At 41.4% G+C, this 21,086-nt stretch overlaps 2 protein-coding genes across 2 annotated transcripts; both read left to right on the top strand.

Moving 5' to 3' along the window:
* Nucleotides 1-339: 339 nt before the first annotated feature.
* On the top strand, nucleotides 340-12,398 carry LOC109869723 (extracellular matrix protein 2-like). The gene is made up of 10 exons (XM_031803393.1): nucleotides 340-1,321; nucleotides 1,587-1,712; nucleotides 3,459-3,625; nucleotides 3,825-4,368; nucleotides 4,665-4,780; nucleotides 7,733-7,868; nucleotides 8,127-8,284; nucleotides 10,046-10,185; nucleotides 10,977-11,303; nucleotides 11,699-12,398. Exons 1-10 carry the CDS (start codon nucleotides 1,150-1,152, stop codon nucleotides 11,889-11,891), a joined length of 2,079 nt encoding a protein of 692 aa, XP_031659253.1. The 5' UTR covers nucleotides 340-1,149; the 3' UTR covers nucleotides 11,892-12,398.
* A 274-nt stretch (nucleotides 12,399-12,672) lies between these two features.
* bgna (biglycan a) lies at nucleotides 12,673-19,520 on the top strand. The gene is made up of 8 exons (XM_020459776.2): nucleotides 12,673-12,966; nucleotides 14,630-14,887; nucleotides 15,372-15,484; nucleotides 16,554-16,767; nucleotides 16,955-17,065; nucleotides 17,211-17,304; nucleotides 18,095-18,233; nucleotides 18,350-19,520. Exons 2-8 carry the CDS (start codon nucleotides 14,638-14,640, stop codon nucleotides 18,545-18,547), a joined length of 1,119 nt encoding a protein of 372 aa, XP_020315365.1. The 5' UTR covers nucleotides 12,673-12,966; nucleotides 14,630-14,637; the 3' UTR covers nucleotides 18,548-19,520.
* Nucleotides 19,521-21,086: the final 1,566 nt, after the last annotated feature.

The raw sequence follows: 21,086 nt of genomic DNA, 5'->3' as shown, positions 1-21,086 counted from the left end.
TCTGATCCTATAAGTGTCTAGGGCGTATGCTGAGATGACAGTCTGTTTTGCTCTTGGTTGGCCATGCAGCAGGTCTGCAGGTGTCTGTTTCTATAAGCAGGATGATGTAGGAGTGTTTGGTATTTACTCACTCTGAGCGGTTGGTGTCTGGCACACCTTTTTAAATCTCACAAACAGGATTTGGACATCACAATGAAGTAGGAGTAGGATAATTTTATGTGGTTTTGAGAAATTAGACATGAAATGCAACCAGGGGTCATACTGGGAGAAATAGTACAGACAGACAGTGACAGAGGTGGTCCAGAATGCAGTAAGTGTTGCTGCAATCATATCACACTCCACTCAAAGATAAGGTTAAGTTTTTATGTATACTAAACTGACTATATCAGGATACATGAATCGACAGTGTCGACATATATTGTGGTTGTCTTAGTTACAAAAAAAGTGTGTGTAAAGAGAGATGCAAGGCCCTGGTGACACTACAGGGGGAAAACCATGCGGTCAAGCAGGGTCGAAAAGCAGAGGGAGAAAAGTCCAAGAATTTCTCAGGAGTGTGGTCTCTGTGTCTCGCTGTCCTGCTGGCTGGTAGTGGTTGGTGGTGGGGTGGGCTAGGGAGGTGTTGGACACAAAGCAACCTTTCATTCTAGCTGGACTCCGATTGGAGAGCTTGGAGAGTTTTTTAAAATTTCTTTCTGGCCACACAGCACAGTGGGCTATACTTCTTCTGGCCCATAGCCAATGGGAATGGGCCTTAGATAAACTGTCTGTTTGGGCTGTCAGAAAGCACTCCGCTGGTTGACATCACAGTAATTATTTGACACCTCCAATATGCAGTCTCTGACTGGACCTCCTCTATTGGTTTGTTAGGTATACCATGGGCTGTGGGTGGAGAGGAGAGGTAGGTGGTTTCTTAAAGATGAATGAAAGGGGGTCTTTGTCCTGACATTTTTTAACTTTTATTTTTTTTACCCACTCCCCTGCTTCCTCTCACCACTCCTCTATCCTCTCACCTTTTGGGGGTTTTCTGGGGTGTGTGGCCAAAAATCATGTCCTGGGGATGAGAGTCTATAAAAGCCATTCAGGAGTTGAGATTCCTCACACTCACTTTGAAAAGGTTTCTGTCCAAAAGGAGGCTGACCAGGAGAGTCCATGGCAGAGCTGACCATGAACAGATTAGCGCTCCTATTTTTCTGCTTATATGCAACAGCCTCACTAATTGATGGGAAGCCCAGCCATAGAACAGAGAAGCCCAGGAGCTCCAAACCCGTGGTAGCAGCTGACTTACCTGATCCGGATAACACTGATGATACTCTCCGCCCTGGTAAGTTTTCTTGGAAAAGGATGGTGGGGGCAACATGCATGCATACTTCACAGTGCTTCTAGTTTTTGTGATTACAGTGTGTTCTCCCAAGTCAAGGGTGGTCCACCATCCTTCAGAAAGAACTGCACTGAGTTTTCAAAGACAGAGTGTGGTGCATATAGTTTTATTTAGCATCAGTTTCATGTAGACTTTATCTGTGGATCATGTGTAGTTTGGGTGAGTAATGGTGTGTTTGTGTGTGTCTGTTGTTCTGTCTGCCTTGCAGGTGTCAGCGGGCAGTGCTCAGTGAATGGGATGTTCCTGTTTGACAGGGCCATGTGGTCACCTCAGCCCTGCTCCGTGTGCCAGTGTCAGAGGGGAACTGTCAGCTGTCACCCTGTCCCCTGCGGCGGTAGGCATTCAAGTTGTAGATTGTTATGGAAGGATTGTAATCTTATTTGTGGTTATTATATTTAATGGCAGCTTTTTAGTTGAAATGTCCATGCTGACTAAGTGTACAGACTGATCAGGCAATGGAATTGTGTACATACAGTACCAGTCAAAAGTTTGGACACTCCTGCTCATTCAACGGTTTCTTTATTTTGACTATTTTCTACATTGTAGAATAAATAGTGAAGACATCAAAACTATGAAATAACACATATGGAATCATGTAGTAACCAAAAAAGTGTTAAACAAATCTAAATATATTTGAGATTCTTCAAAGTAGCCAGCCTTTGCCTTGATGACAGCTTTGCATACTCTTGGCATTCTCTCTACCAGCTTCACCTGGAATGCTTTTCGAACAGTTTTGAAGGAGTTCCCACATATACTGAGCACTTGTTGGCTGCTTTTCCTTCACATCCCAAATCATCTCAATTTGGTTGAGGTCAGGTGATTCTGGAGGCCAGGTCATCTGATGCAGCACTCCATCACTCTCCTTCTTGGTCAAATAGCCCTTACACAGCCTGGAGGTGTGTTGGGTCATTGTCATGTTGAAAAACAAATGATAGTCCCACTAAGCGTAAACCAGATGTGATGAAGTATCGCTGCAGAATGCTGTGATAGCCATGCTGGTTAAGTGTGCCTTGAATTCTAAATAAATCACAGCCAGTGTCACCAGCAAAGCACCCCCACACCATCACACATCCATGCTTCACGGTGGGAACTGCCCATGTGGAGGTCATCCGTTCACCTACTCTGAATCTCACAAAGACACGGCGGTTGGAATCAAAAAATCTCAAATTTGGACACATCAGACCAAAGGATAGATTTCCACCAGTCTAATGTCCATTGCCCGTGTTTCTTGGCCCAAGCAAGTCTCTTCTTGTTATTGGTGTCCTTTAGTAGTGGTTTCTTTGCAGCAATTCGACCATGAAGGCCTAATTCATGCAGTCTCCTCTGAACAGTTGAGAAACTTGTAAAGTTCTTGAACGTTTCCGGATTGACTGACCTTCATGTCTTAAAGTAATGATGGACTGTCATTTCTCTTTGCTTATTTGAGTTGTTCTTGCCATAATATGGACTTGGTCTGATGCTAGTACGAACTCGAACCCAGGCGCAGAGAAACACAGCAAGCATAGGTAAGGGTAAATCCAGAACATTTGCTTAGAGTCTTAACAGAAACAAGGCAGCTGTACAAGTGCATACAAATTAAACATTAAACCTAAGCAAAGATACAGACTACCTGAGGAACCTAAATAACAAGGCAACCAAGTGAACAGAGAAGGTAATTAAGCACAGGTGAATCCAATAAGTAACAATCAGGGTAACCTGGAAACTAGAAAACAGGGTAAGGGTGCCCTCCAGCGGTAACCTAAGGAAACAGCAATCAAATAACACAGAAACTGTGACAAAATTAACTTTTAACAAGGTACACCTGTTAATTGAAATGCATTCCAGTTGACTACCTCATGAAGCTGGTTGAGAGAATGCCAAGAGTGTGCAAAGCTGTCATCAAGGCAAATATAAAATATATTTTGATTTGTTTAAATTTTTTTTGTTATTACATCGTTTTGGTGTCTTTACTATTCTACAATGTAGAAAATAGTAAAAAATAAAGAGAAACCCTGTGATGAGTAGGTATGTCCAAACTTTTGACTGTTACTGTTATATACTGTATAAATATGAATGTAACATATATTGCCCTCTTCCTCAGGTTCAAATAACCAGCAGACAGTGGCTCCCAAAGTCAAGAAATCCTCCTCTAATGCAGAGAAGAAAGAGGGGATTCCAAAGCAGAAGAAGAGTCTCCAAAGGACATCAGAAGAAGGAGGAGCAGGACGTCAGAAGAAGGAGGAGCGGCATGTTACTCCAGTGAAAGTGGTGGGTGCCCATGGGAAATGGTGCCCATGGGAAAATGAAGAGGGCAATTCTATAGGAACTGCACAGCAGATGAACTAACAATGCTTTGACTATTGTATTAATGTTTTGCCTATGACTGAGTATTGACTGACAGGGATTTTTGGAGGAATTTAATATATATCATTTAATATATTTTGTGTGTGATGTCTATATTGTATAGGTTGCTGTTGTGAAATCCATGGCCACCCAGAACAAAAAACAAGAAGTAGCAGTGAAGAAACAGGAAGTGGCTGTGAAGAAACAAAAAGTGTCTGTGAAGAAACAGGAAATGGTTGTGAAAACAAAAGTCAGGAAGACCGAGGTCCCTGTGGCCAAGAGGCGTGACCCGAAGATAAACAAAGACAGCCTTCCATACCTTCCCTACGATGATGACGATCACGATGACCATGACCACAGCGAGCATGACGACAATGACGACGATGATGATTATATCATCAGGGCCACCGGAAAACCCACCATGAGGTTGGCACCAATGGGGAGACCAGTCACCATGGCGACTGGCCGACTGGCTACTACCACCACTAGGAGACCCATGGTGAGGGGGCCGGGACGTGCTGTGGTCACATTCCCCAGGAGACACAGCATCATGGAGTCTCTCCCTGCTGGCTGCCTGCTCTCGGAGTCTCTGATCGCCTGTGGCAGCACTGGCATGGTCCACATCCCCATCCTCTCAGACCAGGGGGTCAAGACCCTCTATCTGGCAGGTGAGGATATACAGGGACAATTAGCAGAGTCAAGAGGGGGGACAAGAATCTGAGTTCAGGCTTACTAAAATAGGTAACTATGTTTAATAAGTTGGAATTTTGGGAAGGCAAAGGTTTTACGTTGTGTGCGTCAATGCAATCAAATGTCCTTTGCGGTGTTTACACAGTTGCATATATAAACATATTTTGTACACAAAGATACTGCATAAACATTAAGGCAGGTGCAATGGCATGTGAACCCAGGCCTTTCTCTGTTTGAGGAAACTGGGTCAGCTTGTGTTCTATTCTTTTATCAGACAATAAGATCAATAAGATCCCTCCCCGGGCGCTGGCTGGGCTGCCCAACCTGGAGTGGCTGGACCTGAGCAAGAACAAGCTGGACGACTCCTCAATCAGCCCTGACCTGTTCCAGGTGAGTCTGAGAGCATCATTCATGTCAACACATTTGGCTTTAGTTCCAGTTGGACCTCTACTGCGCTCCCAGACCCACCTACACATCTCAGCCTCAAGTTACTTCAGGGCTCTATTGACCATTATCATGCTGCATTACCTGGATTCTTCTCAGCCTGTTATAATATGATAGAATTTAAACATGTACAGTGGGGCAAAAAAGTATTTAGTCAGCCACCAATTGTTCTCCCACTTAAAAAGATGAGAGGCCTGTAATTTTCATCATAGGTACACTTAAACTATGACAGACAAAATAAGAAGAAAAAAATCCAGAAAATCACATTGTAGGATTTTTAATGAATTTATTTGCAAATTATGGTGGAAAATAAATATTTGGTCACCTACAAAAGTTGATCTCAATACTTTGTTATATACCCTTTGTTGGCAATGACAGAGGTCAAACGTTTTCTGTAAGTCCTCACAAGGTTTTCACACACTGTTGCTGGTATTTTGGCCCATTCCTCCATGCAGATCTCCTCTAGAGCAGTGATGTTTTGGGGCTGTTGCTGGGCAACACAGACTTTCAACTCCCTCCAAAGATTTTCTATGGGGTTGAGATCTGGAGACTGGCTAGGCCACTCCAGGACCTTGAAATGCTTCTTACGAAGCCACTCCTTCGTTGCCCGGGCGGTGTGTTTGGGATCATTGTCATGCTGAAAGACCCAGACACTCTTCAATGCCCTTGCTGATGGAAGGAGGTTTTCACTCAAAATCTCATGATACATGGCCCCATTCAAATCAAATCAAATCAAATGTATTTATATAGCCCTTCGTACATCAGCTGATATCTCAAAGTGCTGTACAGAAACCCAGCCTAAAACCCCAAACAGCAAGCAATGCAGGTGTAGAAGCAAAATATCTATACGTTTCTCAGTATGCGGCCTTGCTCTTTCTGAGGTAGGGATTGGATTATTTTAAACGGTTTGTTAGTGAATGTGTTACTGAAACATTCATTCTTTCCTTTACACGGATCAGTTGTCCTGGTCCCTTTGCAGAAAAACAGCCCCAAAACATGATGTTTCCACCCCCATTCTTCACAGTAGGTATGGTGTTCTTTGGATGCAACTCAGCATTCTTTGTCCTCCAAACACGACGAGTTGAGTTTTTACCAAAACGTTATATTTTGTTTTCATCTGACCATATGACATTCTCCCAATCTTCTTCTGGATCATCCAAATGCTCTCTAGCAAACTTCAGACGGGCCTGGACATGTACTGGCTTAAGCAGGGGGACACGTCTGGCACTGCAGGATTTGAGTCCCTGGCGGCGTAGTGTATTACTGATGGAAGGCTTTGTTACTTTGGTCCCAGCTCTCTGCAGGTCATTCACTAGGTCCCCCCGTGTGGTTCTGGGATTTTTGCTCACCGTTCTTGTGATCATTTTGACCCCACAGGGTGAGATCTTGCGTGGAGCCCCAGATCGAGGGAGATTATCAGTGGTCTTGTATGTCTTCCATTTCCTAATAATTGCTCCCACAGTTGATTTCTTCCTTACCTATTGCAGATTCAGTCTTCCCAGCCTGGTGCAGGTCTACAATTTTGTTTCTGGTGTCCTTTGACAGCTCTTTGGTCTTGGCCATAGTGGAGTTTGGAGTGTGACTGTTTGAGGTTGTGGACAGGTGTCTTTTATACTGATAAGTTCAAACAGGTGCCATTAATACAGATAACGAGTGGAGGACAGAGGAGCCTCTTAAAGAAGAAGTTACAGGTCTGTGAGAGCCAGAAATCTTGCTTGTTTGTAGGTGACCAAATACTTATTTTCCAGCATGATTTTCAGGATTTTTTTTCTCATTTTGTCTGTCATAGTTGAAGTGTACCTATGATGAAAATGACAGGCCTCTCTCATCTTTTGAAGTGGGAGAACTTGCACAATTGGTGGCTGACTAAATAGTTTTTTGCCCCACTGTAATATTATGTCACAGTGTGGTGTTACAGAATAGTACAGGTATGTGCATGTCACAGTCATTTAAGTTATAGGTAGTGCCTAATGTTTAAACAAAATGATCCATCTTGTAGTTGGACTGCTAGAACTTTTGCTGTCTCCCGGGTAGCGCATAAGAACAGACGTTTAAACTGGCCCCATCGAGGCGAATGTCAATTAGTTGTTGCAATGACCCTGGGAATATTGTCGGTCAACAGACAAGCCACAACTAAAAACAGATCAGTCATTTTTGGCAAGGCATCCTAAGTGGTGCAGCGGTCTCTTGAGTGGCGGAGCGGTCTAAGGCACTGCATCTCAGTGCTAGAGGCATTACTACAGACGCTGGTTCAATTTCAGGCTGTATCACAACCGGCCGTAAGGTGGCGCACAACCGGCCCATAGGGTGGCGCACAATTGGCCCAGCGTCATTAGGGTTTGGTCGGGGTAGACCATCATTGTAAATAAGAATTTGTAATTAACTTACTTGCCTAGGTAAATAAAGGTTAAATAAAATATATATTTTTTAAATGTACCTGTTCCCACTAAGGTGTCAGAGTTCCTGATGCCAGGAGCTCAACGTACTTAAAATTCCCTTGAGAGAGCATTAGTGTTTATTAACTACTTCGCTTGCAGTACATCTCAGAGTTGGACAGACTTGATAACAAAACACATCACGAAAAGCACTTCATGTATAAGACAAAGAGTGGAATTCAATCAAATCACCACTGGGAGAACTGCCATTGCTGGGAAAAATCATATTATTGCACCATTGAAAAATACTATTGTGTACTAATAAGCCTACTGGCCTGTTACAGGGTATAATACTTGCGTTGATTATTCAACTGGTAGTTACGCAGGTTATACTGGTATAATGTCATAGGTGTAAGGTAACATTGCAGTTCTTGAGCTTGGACGTGAGAGAGAGAGAGACACTGGTTAAATCACGCTTAGCATTCTAATGTTCTAATGTGTGGAGATTCTTGGCTTGTTTCAGAACCTGACCCAGCTGAGGAGGTTGAATTTAGATGGCAACAATCTGACCAAAGTCCCCTCGATTCTACCGCCGTCCCTGGTGGAGCTTAAGATAAATGACAACAAGATCCTGGGCCTCACACCTAGCAGCTTTAAAGGTATAGGAAGGTGGAGTTTGCAGAGAGAGAGTATATGTACAAAGTTTTGTTTGTTCAAGCTTAGCTTGCATCTGAGCACCTACAGTACTATTTCAAGTGACCTCAGATAGGATGTTCAGATTAGCACATTAGCATTGTTGGCGTAGCTAATTTAGCAACGAAAATCAGCAACACAAGTCAAATTACATTGGATTATTGTATGTAGATATTATATATTGATATTGTCATGTTGGGATTTGAAAATGTGTCTCTCCTCAGGTTTGTCCAAATTGCTGACACTGGAGCTTGAGGACAACCACTTCCACGATGGGAATGTGTCACCTTTGACCTTCCGGCCCCTCAAGAAACTCATCTATTTGCGACTGGAGGACAACAAGTTCCGGGCCATCCCCTCTGGGCTTCCTGTGACCCTGCAGGTCAGTGATTGGACGAGGTGCCTTTGATGTCACTATAGTGAGCATGCAGGAGCCACTGATATGCAGTAGCCTCAGTTATACAAAGGAGCATAGCTCTCAGACATTTGAAACATCACCTTATTTGAAATAAGTTTTGGGATAGTCCACAGACTATGAGAGGTTTCAGATGTTTGACTAAACATATTATTTTTGGTAATTGCGAGCTAGGTGCACATACAGTGCATTCAGACTTTTTCACACTTTGTTACATTACAGCCTTACTCTAAAAATGATGAAATTAATTCTCCCTCATCAATCTACACACAATACCCCATAATGACAAAGTGAAAACAGGTTTTTAGATTTTTTTTGCATATTTATACACATTTAAAAAACTGAAATACCTTATTTACGTAAGTATTCAGACCCTTTTCTATGAGACTCGAAATTGAGCTTAGGTGCATCTTGTTTTCATTTATCATCCTTTAGATGATTCTACAACTTGACTGGAGTCCAGCTGTGGTAAATTCAATTGATTAGACATGATTTAGAAAAGCACATACCTGTCTCTATAAGGTCCCACAGTTGACAATGCATGTCAGAGCAAAAACTAAGCAAAAACTAAGCCTAAAAACTAAAACTAAGGTCGAAGGAATTGTCCGTAGAGCTCCGAGAAAGGATTGCGTCGAGGCACAGATCTGGGAAAGGGTACCAAAAAATGTCTGCAGCATTGAAAGTCCCCAAGAACACAGTGGACGCCATCATTCTTAAATGGAATACGTTTTTTCCACCAAGACTCTTCCTAGAGCTGGTCGCCGTTCAAACTGAACAATCGGGAGAGAAGGGCCTTGGTCAGCGAAGTGACCGATGGTCACTCTGACAGAGCTCCAGAGTTCCTCGGTGGAGATGGGAGAACCTTCCAGAAGGACAACTATCTCTGCAGCACTCCACCAACCAGGCCTTTATGGTAGAGGGGCCAGGCGGAAGCCATTCCTCAGTAAAAGGCACGACAGCCCTCTTGGAGTTTGCCAAAAGGCACCTAAAGGACTCTCAGACCATGAGATACAAGATTCTTTGGTCTGATGAAACCAAGACTGAACTCTTTGTCCTGAATGCCAAGAATCACGTCTGGTGGAAACCTTACACCATCCCTATGGTGAAGCATGGTGGTGGCAGCATCATGCTGTGGGGATGTTTTTCAGCAGGAGAGACTGGAAGATTAGTCAGGATCGAGTGAAAGATGAACGGAGCAAAGTACAGAGATCCTTGATGAAAACCTGCTCCAGAGTGCTCAGGACCTCAGACTGGAGCGAAGGTTCACCTTCCAACAGGACAACAAACCTAAGCACACAGCCAAGACAATGCAGGAGTGGCTTCGGGACAAGTCTCTGAATGTCCTTGAGTGGCCCAGCCAGAGCCCGGACTTATACCCGATTGAACATCTCTGGAGAGACCTGAAAATAGCTGTGCAGCGACTTGTAGCATCATACCCAAGATGTCGTTGTTTTTGTATTTAAAAAAATAATACTTTTTTTTTATAAAAAACTGTTTTCACTTTATCATTATGGGGTATTGTGTCAATTGATGTGGGGGAAAAACAATTTAATCAATTTTAGAATAAGGCTATAACGTAACAAAATGTGGAAAAAGTGAAGGGGTATGAATACTTTCTGAATGTACTTTATATTATTAACTCCCAATCTGTAGTGTGTAGACTAGGTAGGTCCCCCTCACCCCCCTAACAACACGAATACTCAAAGGGTTTGCGGTTTGTATTCTCAGGCACTTCACCTGTCGGATAACAGAATAGAAGAGGTGCATGAGGGGATCCTCAACAAGACCGTCAACCTCAGGTTTCTGGATCTCAGTCATAATAGGATCCGGGAGGACCGCATAGCCCCAAGGGCCTGGATACACTTGTTGTAAGTCCCAACAACCTCTCTCCGTTCTTGCTTTTGCAGCATATAGGAGGTTATTGTCCAGTGTAAAGATTACTGTTACTCTGGTTTTGAGCTCCACCTTGAAGGGAATGTTGGAACACATTTTATTCCTATTTCTGATCTTGCAGAAAAGTGACCTCAGTATTTATTTTTTGAATGCATTGAATATCATTTTTGTGTAACAAAAGTTTTTGTAAAATGCATGAACATCAACATGATTGCGTACAGGATTCTTAAGCAAAAGTTTAAATGGTTAATTTATCTGACACTCTGTGTCTCCCAGTTTCCTGGCAATAACGAGAGGAAAATATCATTTTAATTGCATCTTAGAAGAAAAAGGAGAAAAGGAAAAACAAGAGAATTGAGGGCAAAGCCACGGAGGTCATTGTTTTGGGGCATGCTGATGTGGCTGGCTAGACAGCGGCGCAGCAGACACAGTCCAGCTTTATGATAGGTTGTAGAGAGTCAAGCCCAAAGGGAGGGACTGCTGGCCAACTGCCTTTGTGCTAAGGCTCTTAGTGGTTTGAAATTCCTACAATGTTGTGAGACAAATGTGATGGATATGATGGAACCCTCTGGTCAAAGATGGAGAAAAGGGAAACATTGAACCAGCCTTCTAAAGAAAAGGTGGACTCCAAATATAGTCCTAAGATTGAAAAAGTCCCCTTTTAACTGGAGACATAATACAGTACATTACCTTCTATCTCTTCATGTCTTCGAAACTTTTCACATATTGAGCAAAAGATCTCCCTGTATTTTCCCCACCATTTCAGAAAGTTGGAGTCGTTGGACCTGTCGCACAATAAGCTGGTGCATGTTCCCTCCTTCCTCCCTGTGGGTCTACAGCAGCTCCACCTGCACCACAACCAGATTGAGCGGATCCCTGGCTACGTGTTTGGCCACATTAAACCGGGACTGGACCTTCTTCACCTGTCCCACAACAGGCTGGCCAACGACGGCATTGATGATGTGTCCTTCCTGGGCCTGTACAACTCCCTGACTGAACTCCTACTGGACCACAACCAGCTTCGCTCCATCCCCAGGGGGCTACTGAAGCTCAAGAGCCTGCAGCTCCTCCGCCTCAACCACAACGTTATCAGGTAACTCAACCAAAACGTAATCAGGTAGGTCAACCGCAATGCTATCAGGTAATTCAGCCGCAACGTTGTCAGGTAACTCGGGGGCAACATTATCTAACGTAACTAACTTCACTCTATAAAGCAGTTCTAGGTTTTACTTGTGACTTTAATCTTGCTTGATACAGTCCTCTTCCTCCCATTTGGAGATGAAACAACTTTGAGAAGAGCACAGTTACCACTAACCATAATGGCACATTCAGACCTGAAATTGCTATTGTGAATCTCAACGTGTAATTTATGTTTCTCTCTCAGTCGTTATTTCCTTTAGCCGGATCAAAGGTTGTTCTGTCTTGTCTGAGTATCTGTCTTTCTGTCGGTGGTAACTGAATGTCCGTCTTTTTCTTTCCTCCCTGCAGATACGTTCCTCTGAACTCTCTGTGTGACATGCGCCAGAGTGACGACTCGCCCCTAGTCTCCGTTCACCTGGAGTACAACCTGATTGACAGGCGTCTCATCCCGCCCACCGCCCTATCCTGCATCAAGACCTACCACAGCATCATACTACGGCCCCAGAGTAACGAGGAAGATTACCACCATGAAGATTACTAGTACCCCCCCCCCCGTCAGTTTGTCCTGGGTTACACCTTGTCTGCGTTTCTCATTACATAATTTCCTCTGAGTCCGTCTCTTATTGTGATTAGCTTAGTCAGACTTATGACACCCAAGCGTTATGCAACAGATGAAATTAGACTTCTATCCTAAGTCTGACCATAATTCTAGGGCAATGTTTATGCAACCAGCCCTTTGTCAGTGGGCTTCATTATCACAATGAATGAGAACGATTGTGTGTGTTTTTCCTGTTTTAAAGCCTCACTCTGTAAAGCAGTTCTAGGTTTTACTTGTGACTTTGACCTTGCTTGATACAGTAGCATGTATTGAAAGAAAAATAATGTGGTTACCAAGGGAAACCCAGGTAGCTACTTGACAGTAGTGAGAGCCAAAGATGTCCAGGTGCCCTCTATACTAAACTCACTGTTTTGTTGTTTGTACAACTGTTTCAACTTTGTGACAAACTTGTGTAATGAAAAATTGTGAAAATAAAAAAATCTTAGATAATTGCTGGTCATTGTCTATGGTAACTGTAAATAGTCTTAGTACCTCCAATAATCTGCCTATGTAGCACTGGGTAGAGTGTTGCGGGGTATTTTATTCTTAGTGGATTCTGTATTTGCCCTATTAGTGCTGTGATAGTACTTTTTATTTTATTTTGGCCTTATACAGTAGCTTAAATAAAAATGTATGTAAATAGATCTCAAACGTTGAATCAAAATAAGTTTAAAATAACTAACATCTCTTTCTCTCTCTCTCTCTCTCTCTCTCTCTTTCTGTCAGACACACGCATAAACACACAATGAAGCAGCAATGAAAAGGGGACTGGACCAATTTTGGGTTATGGCTTAAAATACTTGTTTTTTTCCTTTTGGTAACTACTTCTGTGGTTTTTAACAGGTACTGTGCAGAGCTCTGACTCTGCTGGCAGACGGACTCACAGATAAAGGATCATCACATGGAATAAAACACGTATCCTGTATATCACTTTGAGGTTGAATTCATCCTTATTTCATTTATTTGTATCTTTCATTTATTTTGTAAATAATTTTTAGTTTTTCCAAGAACTGAAACGGTAAGTGTCTTAGTAAATATATTTGAGCTTCTATTTGAGTTTCTTGACCTACAGATAATAGTATATTCAGTATGGTTTACAATAAGAGGACTATAATCTACAGCTTTATTATACGGTTCCACAGTTGGTTTAACATTCTGCATGTGAAAAAAAGATTGATTTTTAAAGTAATATTTGACATTTGAAATGGACTATTTAGCTTTCAATGATTTGTTTAAGCCTTCTGGGGGCTACACAACCCTACCTTGTCTACACATTCTATATTCCTTTTATTGGCCATATTTAATAAATGGATCTTGTGACAGAACAAAGATGAGGATAATATCACAAACATTAAAAACTCATAGCCACCCCATACTGTAGTTAAAGGCCTCGCTGCAGGGAAACAAGTCTATTACAAAATTATTGACTAAGCAAATAAGTAATTATTGTGTACATCATACATCTCATTCAATGTATTTAGAGATTCTCATGCATATGTATTTAGAGATTTGACACTGCTGATATAGATCATGTTTGGGGGAAAGAGTGCTATGACAGAGTGGGTCTATAAAAAACCTTGCCTGAGACCAGCCAGTTATGTGGCTTCTGGGGCCTTACTGTGGTAAAGGATGTGGGAGTGCTAAGGGAGGGAGTAGGCCTTTCACAACACGTGGCAAAGGCAAGGAAATGCCAGTTCCACAGCAAAGGCTCTTTGCACACATGGAAAACCCTCTGAAGAAAAAAACATTTCAATGTTCTTATTTTCATCAAGAATCCTCTAGCTAAAGGTTTATCTGAGATTATCCCAAATTACCTTAGGGCATCTATTGATAGTTTGCATTACAATCCTGCTAAGAAATATTGACAGATCACACACACTGTACTATATTGTACTATATTGTACTATATTACACAGACTTATATGTAATGCCGGAATTGTCTTTTGCTATATGTTACTGGATCTGAGATTTTACCATTTTAATGCATAAATCAAAGAAGCCACAGCCTCAGCTAAAAGCAAATAATTAATGAGAGCAGATGTCATAGTTACAGACTCAAAGACCACATAGTATCCATGGTCCATGATTTTACTGCCTCTATACCAACCACAAAATTGATGGGAAGAATAAGATTGGCTTTTAAGAGAGAACGCCTATGACAGATCACATCTTGAGATTGAAACCTAACAAATAGATGTATGAAACCCAGAGTGTATTTCATGCTTTGTCACTGGCTACAATTGCTTTTGGACTGGCTTTTGCTTTGGAGTGGCAATGTTGACAATGAGATTACTCTGTCCTGGAGGAGTGAACTGTAACACAATGTAAGTTATACTGCCCTACAAAGGCAAACACAGTAACTACGAATTTGGTCAAAAGTATTTGATCTGTTGTAATGGCCAGGTATATTATCTGAATAATGTGGTATTTAGTTTCCTGACACAAGAACAAGTCAGTTGATCAGAATATATCATGGAGTATCAGAAACATTGAAGTTACGTAGTTACTGTGTTTTGCATTTGTAGGGCAGCATAGCGTGTGTGTGTGGGCAACTCTCCAATTGTAGGCTACAGGAATTATAGCTAGATAGTTGCTGAATTCATAACTGTGGCACTTAATTGACTGCTGCTCATTTCTGTGTGCTTTTTTGTCTTCCCCTTGTAATTTCTCTTCAACTAAAGGCCTAGCCATGCTTCCCTTCTCTGTTGTCCTTCTCCTGCTGTGTGCCACGCCTCTTCCCACCGCCTCTGTGGCCCTGCCCTTTGAGCAGAAGGGCTTATTGGACTTTGGGAAGAGCATCGATGTAGAGGGGCTGATGATGATGATGATGAACGATGAAGAGGAAGGCTCAGCGGTTGAGGAATACTATAAACCAGAACAGCCTACGTGCCCATTCGGCTGTCAGTGTAACCAGAATGTTGTGCAGTGCTCTGACTTGGGTGGGTGAAGAGATACAATGTCACAATATTATAATATCATATTGTCTCCAAATGATTCTTTACACTGAACATACAATTGTTAATGTGTAGCCAGCAGTCGCACATCTGCACGTTGCTTTTTAGTGCTACGTGGAGTCATGGCCATCTGGTTTCTTCTTAATTATATGGTGACAGCTGAGCTCACACATAAACAACAATATACTGTATGGGTACAAACCACAGCCCAGAGCATTACTCAGCATTGACCAAATTACAGCATGACGATAAATTCTAACTTGTGGATTTATCCTCATATAACCTTAAGAGTGAGAACACACTGTGTGTGTCTGATATTGTCATGATTCATAGATTTTCATAAAAATGTAAAGAAGCAATAACACAATATATTATATTGCAACTGATTTCTTATCATTGTGAACTGACCAAATGTGGTAAAGTGTATACAATAAACTAGGTAAGTTAATCTCGTAGTTTCTATCCGCAGGTTTACACTATGTGCCATATGACATCCCCCCGGAGACCAGGCTCCTGGACCTTCAAAGCAACCAGATCACTGAAATAAGAGAGGGTGACTTCAAGGGACTCAGTAACCTCTATGTGAGCACCAACAGTCAAAACACAAATGGTGGAAGAGAGTTCTGGCATTTCAATAGAAGGAAACATCACTTATCTGTCTTTGCTTTCTTCATCGTATCCTAACTAAAAAAGAGGCATACTTTTAATGACGTGTCTTCAAATTATACATTGTATAATATAGGGGTTGTTCTTGAATTGCGGTGGCATTTGCGTCCCTTGCATTTGCAACCATGAAAAGCACTTTCAAATGACAAAGAGTTACACATCATACATGTTTTTGTTTATATTGAACTAATATATTTATATTAAACATAATGCAAGTTCTTTATACTGCAAAACCTTATGTTCATGCATTGTTTAAAGTACTTAGGGTAAGCAAATTGGTTTGTCCCAGTAGTGATGTGCAGAGTTGTGGTGACATGTTTTGGGAATTTAGAGATATCCATCTGTTATTTTCAAAAATAGAAAGTGAACAAAATGATTTAATACTATTGAATAGATCAATGCAAACAAAGAAGGCTATTCAAATACCTTTTTACTAGTATAATGTCAAACTGCTATTGGGGAAGGGGTACATATATTAAAGAAAATTATTAGCTAATCACACCCTTTCACTATGTCACAAATTTAAGGATTCCATTGATAATTTGGGGTGTCTAAATCAAAAGTGTCCCTGGTGTTACTCGATTCAAATGAAGGGAAATAACACTGTGAGCAAAATGATTAATCATATAATTTTAGTAAATTGTTTTTTAAAGGGTTAATGACCTTACATTTGAGGATCTGTGGCCTCCATTTAAGAAAATCCTCAATAAACAAAAATGTCTCATTGGTGTTAGCATCATTGGTGTTACTACTCCTATTGGTGGCACAATGGTATCCTAATGGTAAAACATATTTAAAGTAATTAAGCTGCCATATTAGCTGATTTAGAATGAAAAGATGTACACAAATACGTTTAAATAAAAAGTTTATATTTTCCAAAATTCCATGCCTAAATGCCACCGCAATTCAAGAATTAACTATAGATAACACATTTATTTTGGGTAGGGGTGGCTGGTCTCCTCATGACCTATGCCTCCTTTCTCAGGCTTTGGTGTTGGTGAATAACAAGATCTCCAGGGTGCACCCTCGGGCCTTCATGCCCCTCAAAAGGATGCACAAGCTCTACTTCTCCCACAACCAGCTGACGGCCGTGCCCAAGAACCTGCCCTCTTCCCTGGTGGAGCTGCGCATCCATGACAACCATATCAAGAGGGTGGCATCTGGGGCTTTCTCTGGCCTGGGCAGCATGAACTGCATTGGTGAGATGGCAAGCTATAGTTATAAAAGACCTTATGCCAGATTTACTATGTGTTAGCACCAGATTTATTCTGTTTGGAAACACCATAACACATCTAACATCTTAATGTCTTTGAAGTGTAAATCTAGCCGCTTGAGTACTGGAGCAGGTTGTGGCATTGACTTAAAACACATATTTTTCTTCCTAAGAGATGGGGAGGAATCCTATTCAGAACAGTGGTTTTGAGCCCGGAGCCTTTGATGGACTTAAACTTACCTTCCTTCGCATTTCTGAGGCAAAACTCACAGGCATCCCTAAAGGTAGAAAACATGACAACCTTTATAATCATTTTCTTTGGAGTGTTCTGTGAAGCTGCAGGGCAATATTTGTTTCATTGCTACTTGCCACATATTTCCACTGAAAGTCCTTTGAATCAAGCGGCACCTGTTTTCCCTCTCCATCTAGATCTCCCTGAGGGTCTACATGAGTTGCATTTGGATCACAATCAAATTCAAGCCATTGAACTAGAAGACCTAAGACAATATGAGAGTTTGCACAGGTACGTAGCTTTACAAGAGGGTGTTCAATGTCGGAGAGTTTCTAAAACGTATTAAATTATGAATTTATGAATGCTGTAGATGAATGCTGTAGATGTTCACTACTTATCTTCAAATGTAAAAAAAAAAACATGTAGAAAATAAACAGCGGCCTACCAGGTGGCGCAGATGTCTAAGGCACTGCATCGCAGTGCTAGAGGCGTCACTACAGACCTGGGTTCGATCCCGGGCTGTATCACTACCGGCCATGATCGGGAGTCCCATAGGGCGGCGCACAATTGGCCCAGTGTCGTTTGGGCTAGGGGACGGTTTGGCCGGGGGGCTTTTCTTGGCTCATCGCACTCAAGCACCTCCTTGTGGCAGGCCAGGTACCTGCAGGCTGACTTTTGTCATCAGGTGAACTGTTTCCTCTGATATATTGGTGCGGCTGGCTTCCGGGTTAAGTGGGCGGGTGTTGAGAAGCGCAGTTTGGCGGGTCATGTTTCGGAGGACGCATGACTCGACCTTTGTCTCCCGAGCCAGTTGGGGAGTTGCAGCGATAAGACAAGATTGAAATTGGGGAGAAAAAGGGAATAAAATACAAAAAATAAATAAAAAGCATTTAAGTAACAACAACATAAAGGAAGAGTCATTGTCCGAGTTGCACAAAATAAATAACGTCTGGTATCATTGTGATAGTAGCACCCTCTAGTGGGTTTACCCTTCATTGTCTCATCAATCACTCGATTTCGATGTGTGTGTGTGTGTGTGTGTGTGTGTGTGTGTGTGTGTGTGTGTTTGTGTGTGTGTTAGGTTGGGTCTAGGCCACAATCACATTCGTCACATTGAGCATGGCAGCCTGTACTACCTGCAAAACCTGAGAGAGCTGCATCTAGATAACAACCGGATCCCCAATGTCCCTGGAGGCCTTGCTGGAATGAAGTACCTGCAGGTAAAGTGTGGAGGGGGTTTGTGAAGCAGCATCAATCACATCGACATTGGTGATTTCACTTGTTATCTTATGTTTTTATGATGATAACAGTTGATATATGTAATGTTTTTAAATAGGTGGTCTACCTTCACTCCAACAACATCAGCCAGGTTGACGTGAATGATTTCTGCCCTAATGGCTTTGGTGTCAAGAAGACTTACTACAACGGGATCAGTCTCTTTGATAACCCAATCAACTACTGGGAGGTGGTGCCGGCCACCTTCCGCTGTGTCAGCAACAGGATGGCTGTACAGTTTGGCAACCACAAAAAGTAGTACATGAGAGGCACCAGCTGTAGGGTAATACATGCAACTCAGATACAAAATAAATAACTTTGTTACACAGTTAAAAAAACAATGTATTGATAGAAAGAGCCTGATGTATGGTAAAAGATAAATAACTAAAACATAACTGAAGTTTGTTTTGCATGCATGGAGTGGGTGATATTGTATATTGGAAAGAAATTCATCATCCACATAATTTCAATCAACCAATCAAATGTATTTTAATACAAATTTTTTTTTTAAATATTTGTTACTTTCAATTCAGCTGGATCATAGCAATTTGGGATTCTCTGTGATTTTGTTTTTTTGTTTGTGTTTTATCTCAAATTACCTCTGACCTGACAACTGATCTCAAATATTTGATATAGAAGAACAATACACACTGACAGTTGAAAGCACCTTCAGAAGAATCTGTCTTATAAATGTTGTTGAAAAAATGTTGTTGTCATGATGTGTTTGCAGAATATTGGAGCTGATTTAGAATATATTTTGCATACCCTTTATTGAAATTGAACTAAATTAATGTCATGTCGTGGAGATTCTACACAGGGACACTCAAAGTCAATCTTAAATTAATCCTTGTTTTATTAACAGCATGCTGGAGAGGTCACAGTCAAACTTAGATGCATAAAATATCAGCCTGAAGTGAGCTCCGCTGGGGCAGTCCCATTAGATCACTTATATACTTACAGACAAGTTAGATTTCCATGATTTAGCTTATTCATCATTCATAATTAATTCATAATTAATGTTTGGTTCATTCATGTGACCGACCAATACCTCACAAGGCTTCTTCTCTCCAAGCTGAGACCTTGAAACTGAGATATCCCTTTCTCAAAACAAGGTTCTGGGCCTACTGCCAAATTGCAGATACTGATAATGAGGATTCGTTCAATCAGTCACATGCATGAACACAGAAATTGGTTATTAGAAAAGCACAACCAATAAAATGTTCCATCACTTATTTCTCATTCTCCCTGTTTCATTAGGCCTACATTACGACCAGAGCCGGCTACAGACAATGATCAGCTAGGCTAGGGAGACATCAGATTTTCAACATTTTGATGGCATATTTATAATTATATAAAATATATGCAACACATTTTTCACACAACCAATAAACAAAGCATACCGACTTTGGGAGCTTCAATATCATGGTTTGCGTTTTCAACACCACAATAAATAGGCTATGTAAATCTCGACTAATGGAAAATACATCCCTCCCTACCTTGTATGCCTACCCAGTATCGAAGGCTTGGCTTGACAATCTCCGAATGTCATTCAACTTTTTGGTGTTTTGTAATAGATGCCTCTTTCCATTCATCAAATGGCCGCTGCAGTTTGGATTGATTGATTTGATTTGTCAGTTTAAAAACATTCATATATCCACATGGTACAAAGATTTTTAAAAGTGACCGGGATTGCACAAAAAAAAATCGGGGACTTATTTCTATTGTGGTCCTTATTTTTTACATAAATACAATTACATACTGTAGATACAGACAAAAAGAGGTTATATTGTTCACACATTAGCCAGCTTTTGACATTCTTTTAAAAAGTGGTTATGGTTGGTATGGCTTTGAGATGCTGTGGTAGATTGTTCCACTCAACAGCGCCGGTATATTAAAATGTGTTCTTACCAGATAAAACAGTGAATATTAGAGTCTCAGGTATTATGCTGGTGGACATCTCTAACAAATGAAAAAGACACTGAACAAAAATATAAACGCAACATGAAAAGTATTGGTCCCATGTTTCAAGAAGTGTTGCATATGCACAAAACCTTATTTCTCTCAAATTATGTGAACACATTTGTTTACATCCCTGTTAGTGAGCATTTCTCCTTTGCCAAGATAATCTATGCACCTGACAGGTGTGGCATATCAAGAAGCTGATTAAACAGCATGACCATTACACAGGTGCAATGCACAGCCCCATAATGCACACAATTCCTGGAAGCTGAAAATGTCCTAGTTCTTCCATGGCCTGCATTCTCGCCAGACATGTCATCCATTTTTCAAATTTAATTTCACCATTATTTAACCAGGTAGGCCAGTTGAGAACAAGTTCTCATTTACAACTGCGACCTGGCCAAGATAAAGCAAAGCAGTGCAACACAAACAACAACACAGAGTTACACATGGGATAAACAAACGTACAGTCAAAAACACAATAGAAAAATCTATGTACAGTGTGTGCAAATGTAGTAAGGTTAGGGAGGTAAGGCAATAAATAGGCCATAATGACGAAATAATTACAATTTAGCATTAACACTGGAGTGATGATGATGATATGCAAGCAGAGAAACTGGGGTGCAAAAGAGCAACAACAAAAAATAACAATATGGGGATGAGGTAGTTGGGTGTGCTATTTACAGATGGGCTGCGTACAGGTACAGTGATTGGTAAGCTGCTCTGCCAGATGATGCTTAAAGTTAATGAGGGAGATATGTCTACAGCTTCAGTGATTTTTGCAATTCCTTCCAGTCATTGGCAGCAGAGAACTGGAAGAAAAGGCGGCCAAAGTAGGT

Source organism: Oncorhynchus kisutch, linkage group LG24, assembly GCF_002021735.2.
Source record: "Oncorhynchus kisutch isolate 150728-3 linkage group LG24, Okis_V2, whole genome shotgun sequence".
Taxonomy (NCBI): domain Eukaryota; kingdom Metazoa; phylum Chordata; class Actinopteri; order Salmoniformes; family Salmonidae; genus Oncorhynchus; species Oncorhynchus kisutch.
The sequence above is the reverse complement of the archived record's forward strand: the minus strand, read 5'-3'. Positions and strand labels throughout refer to the sequence as shown.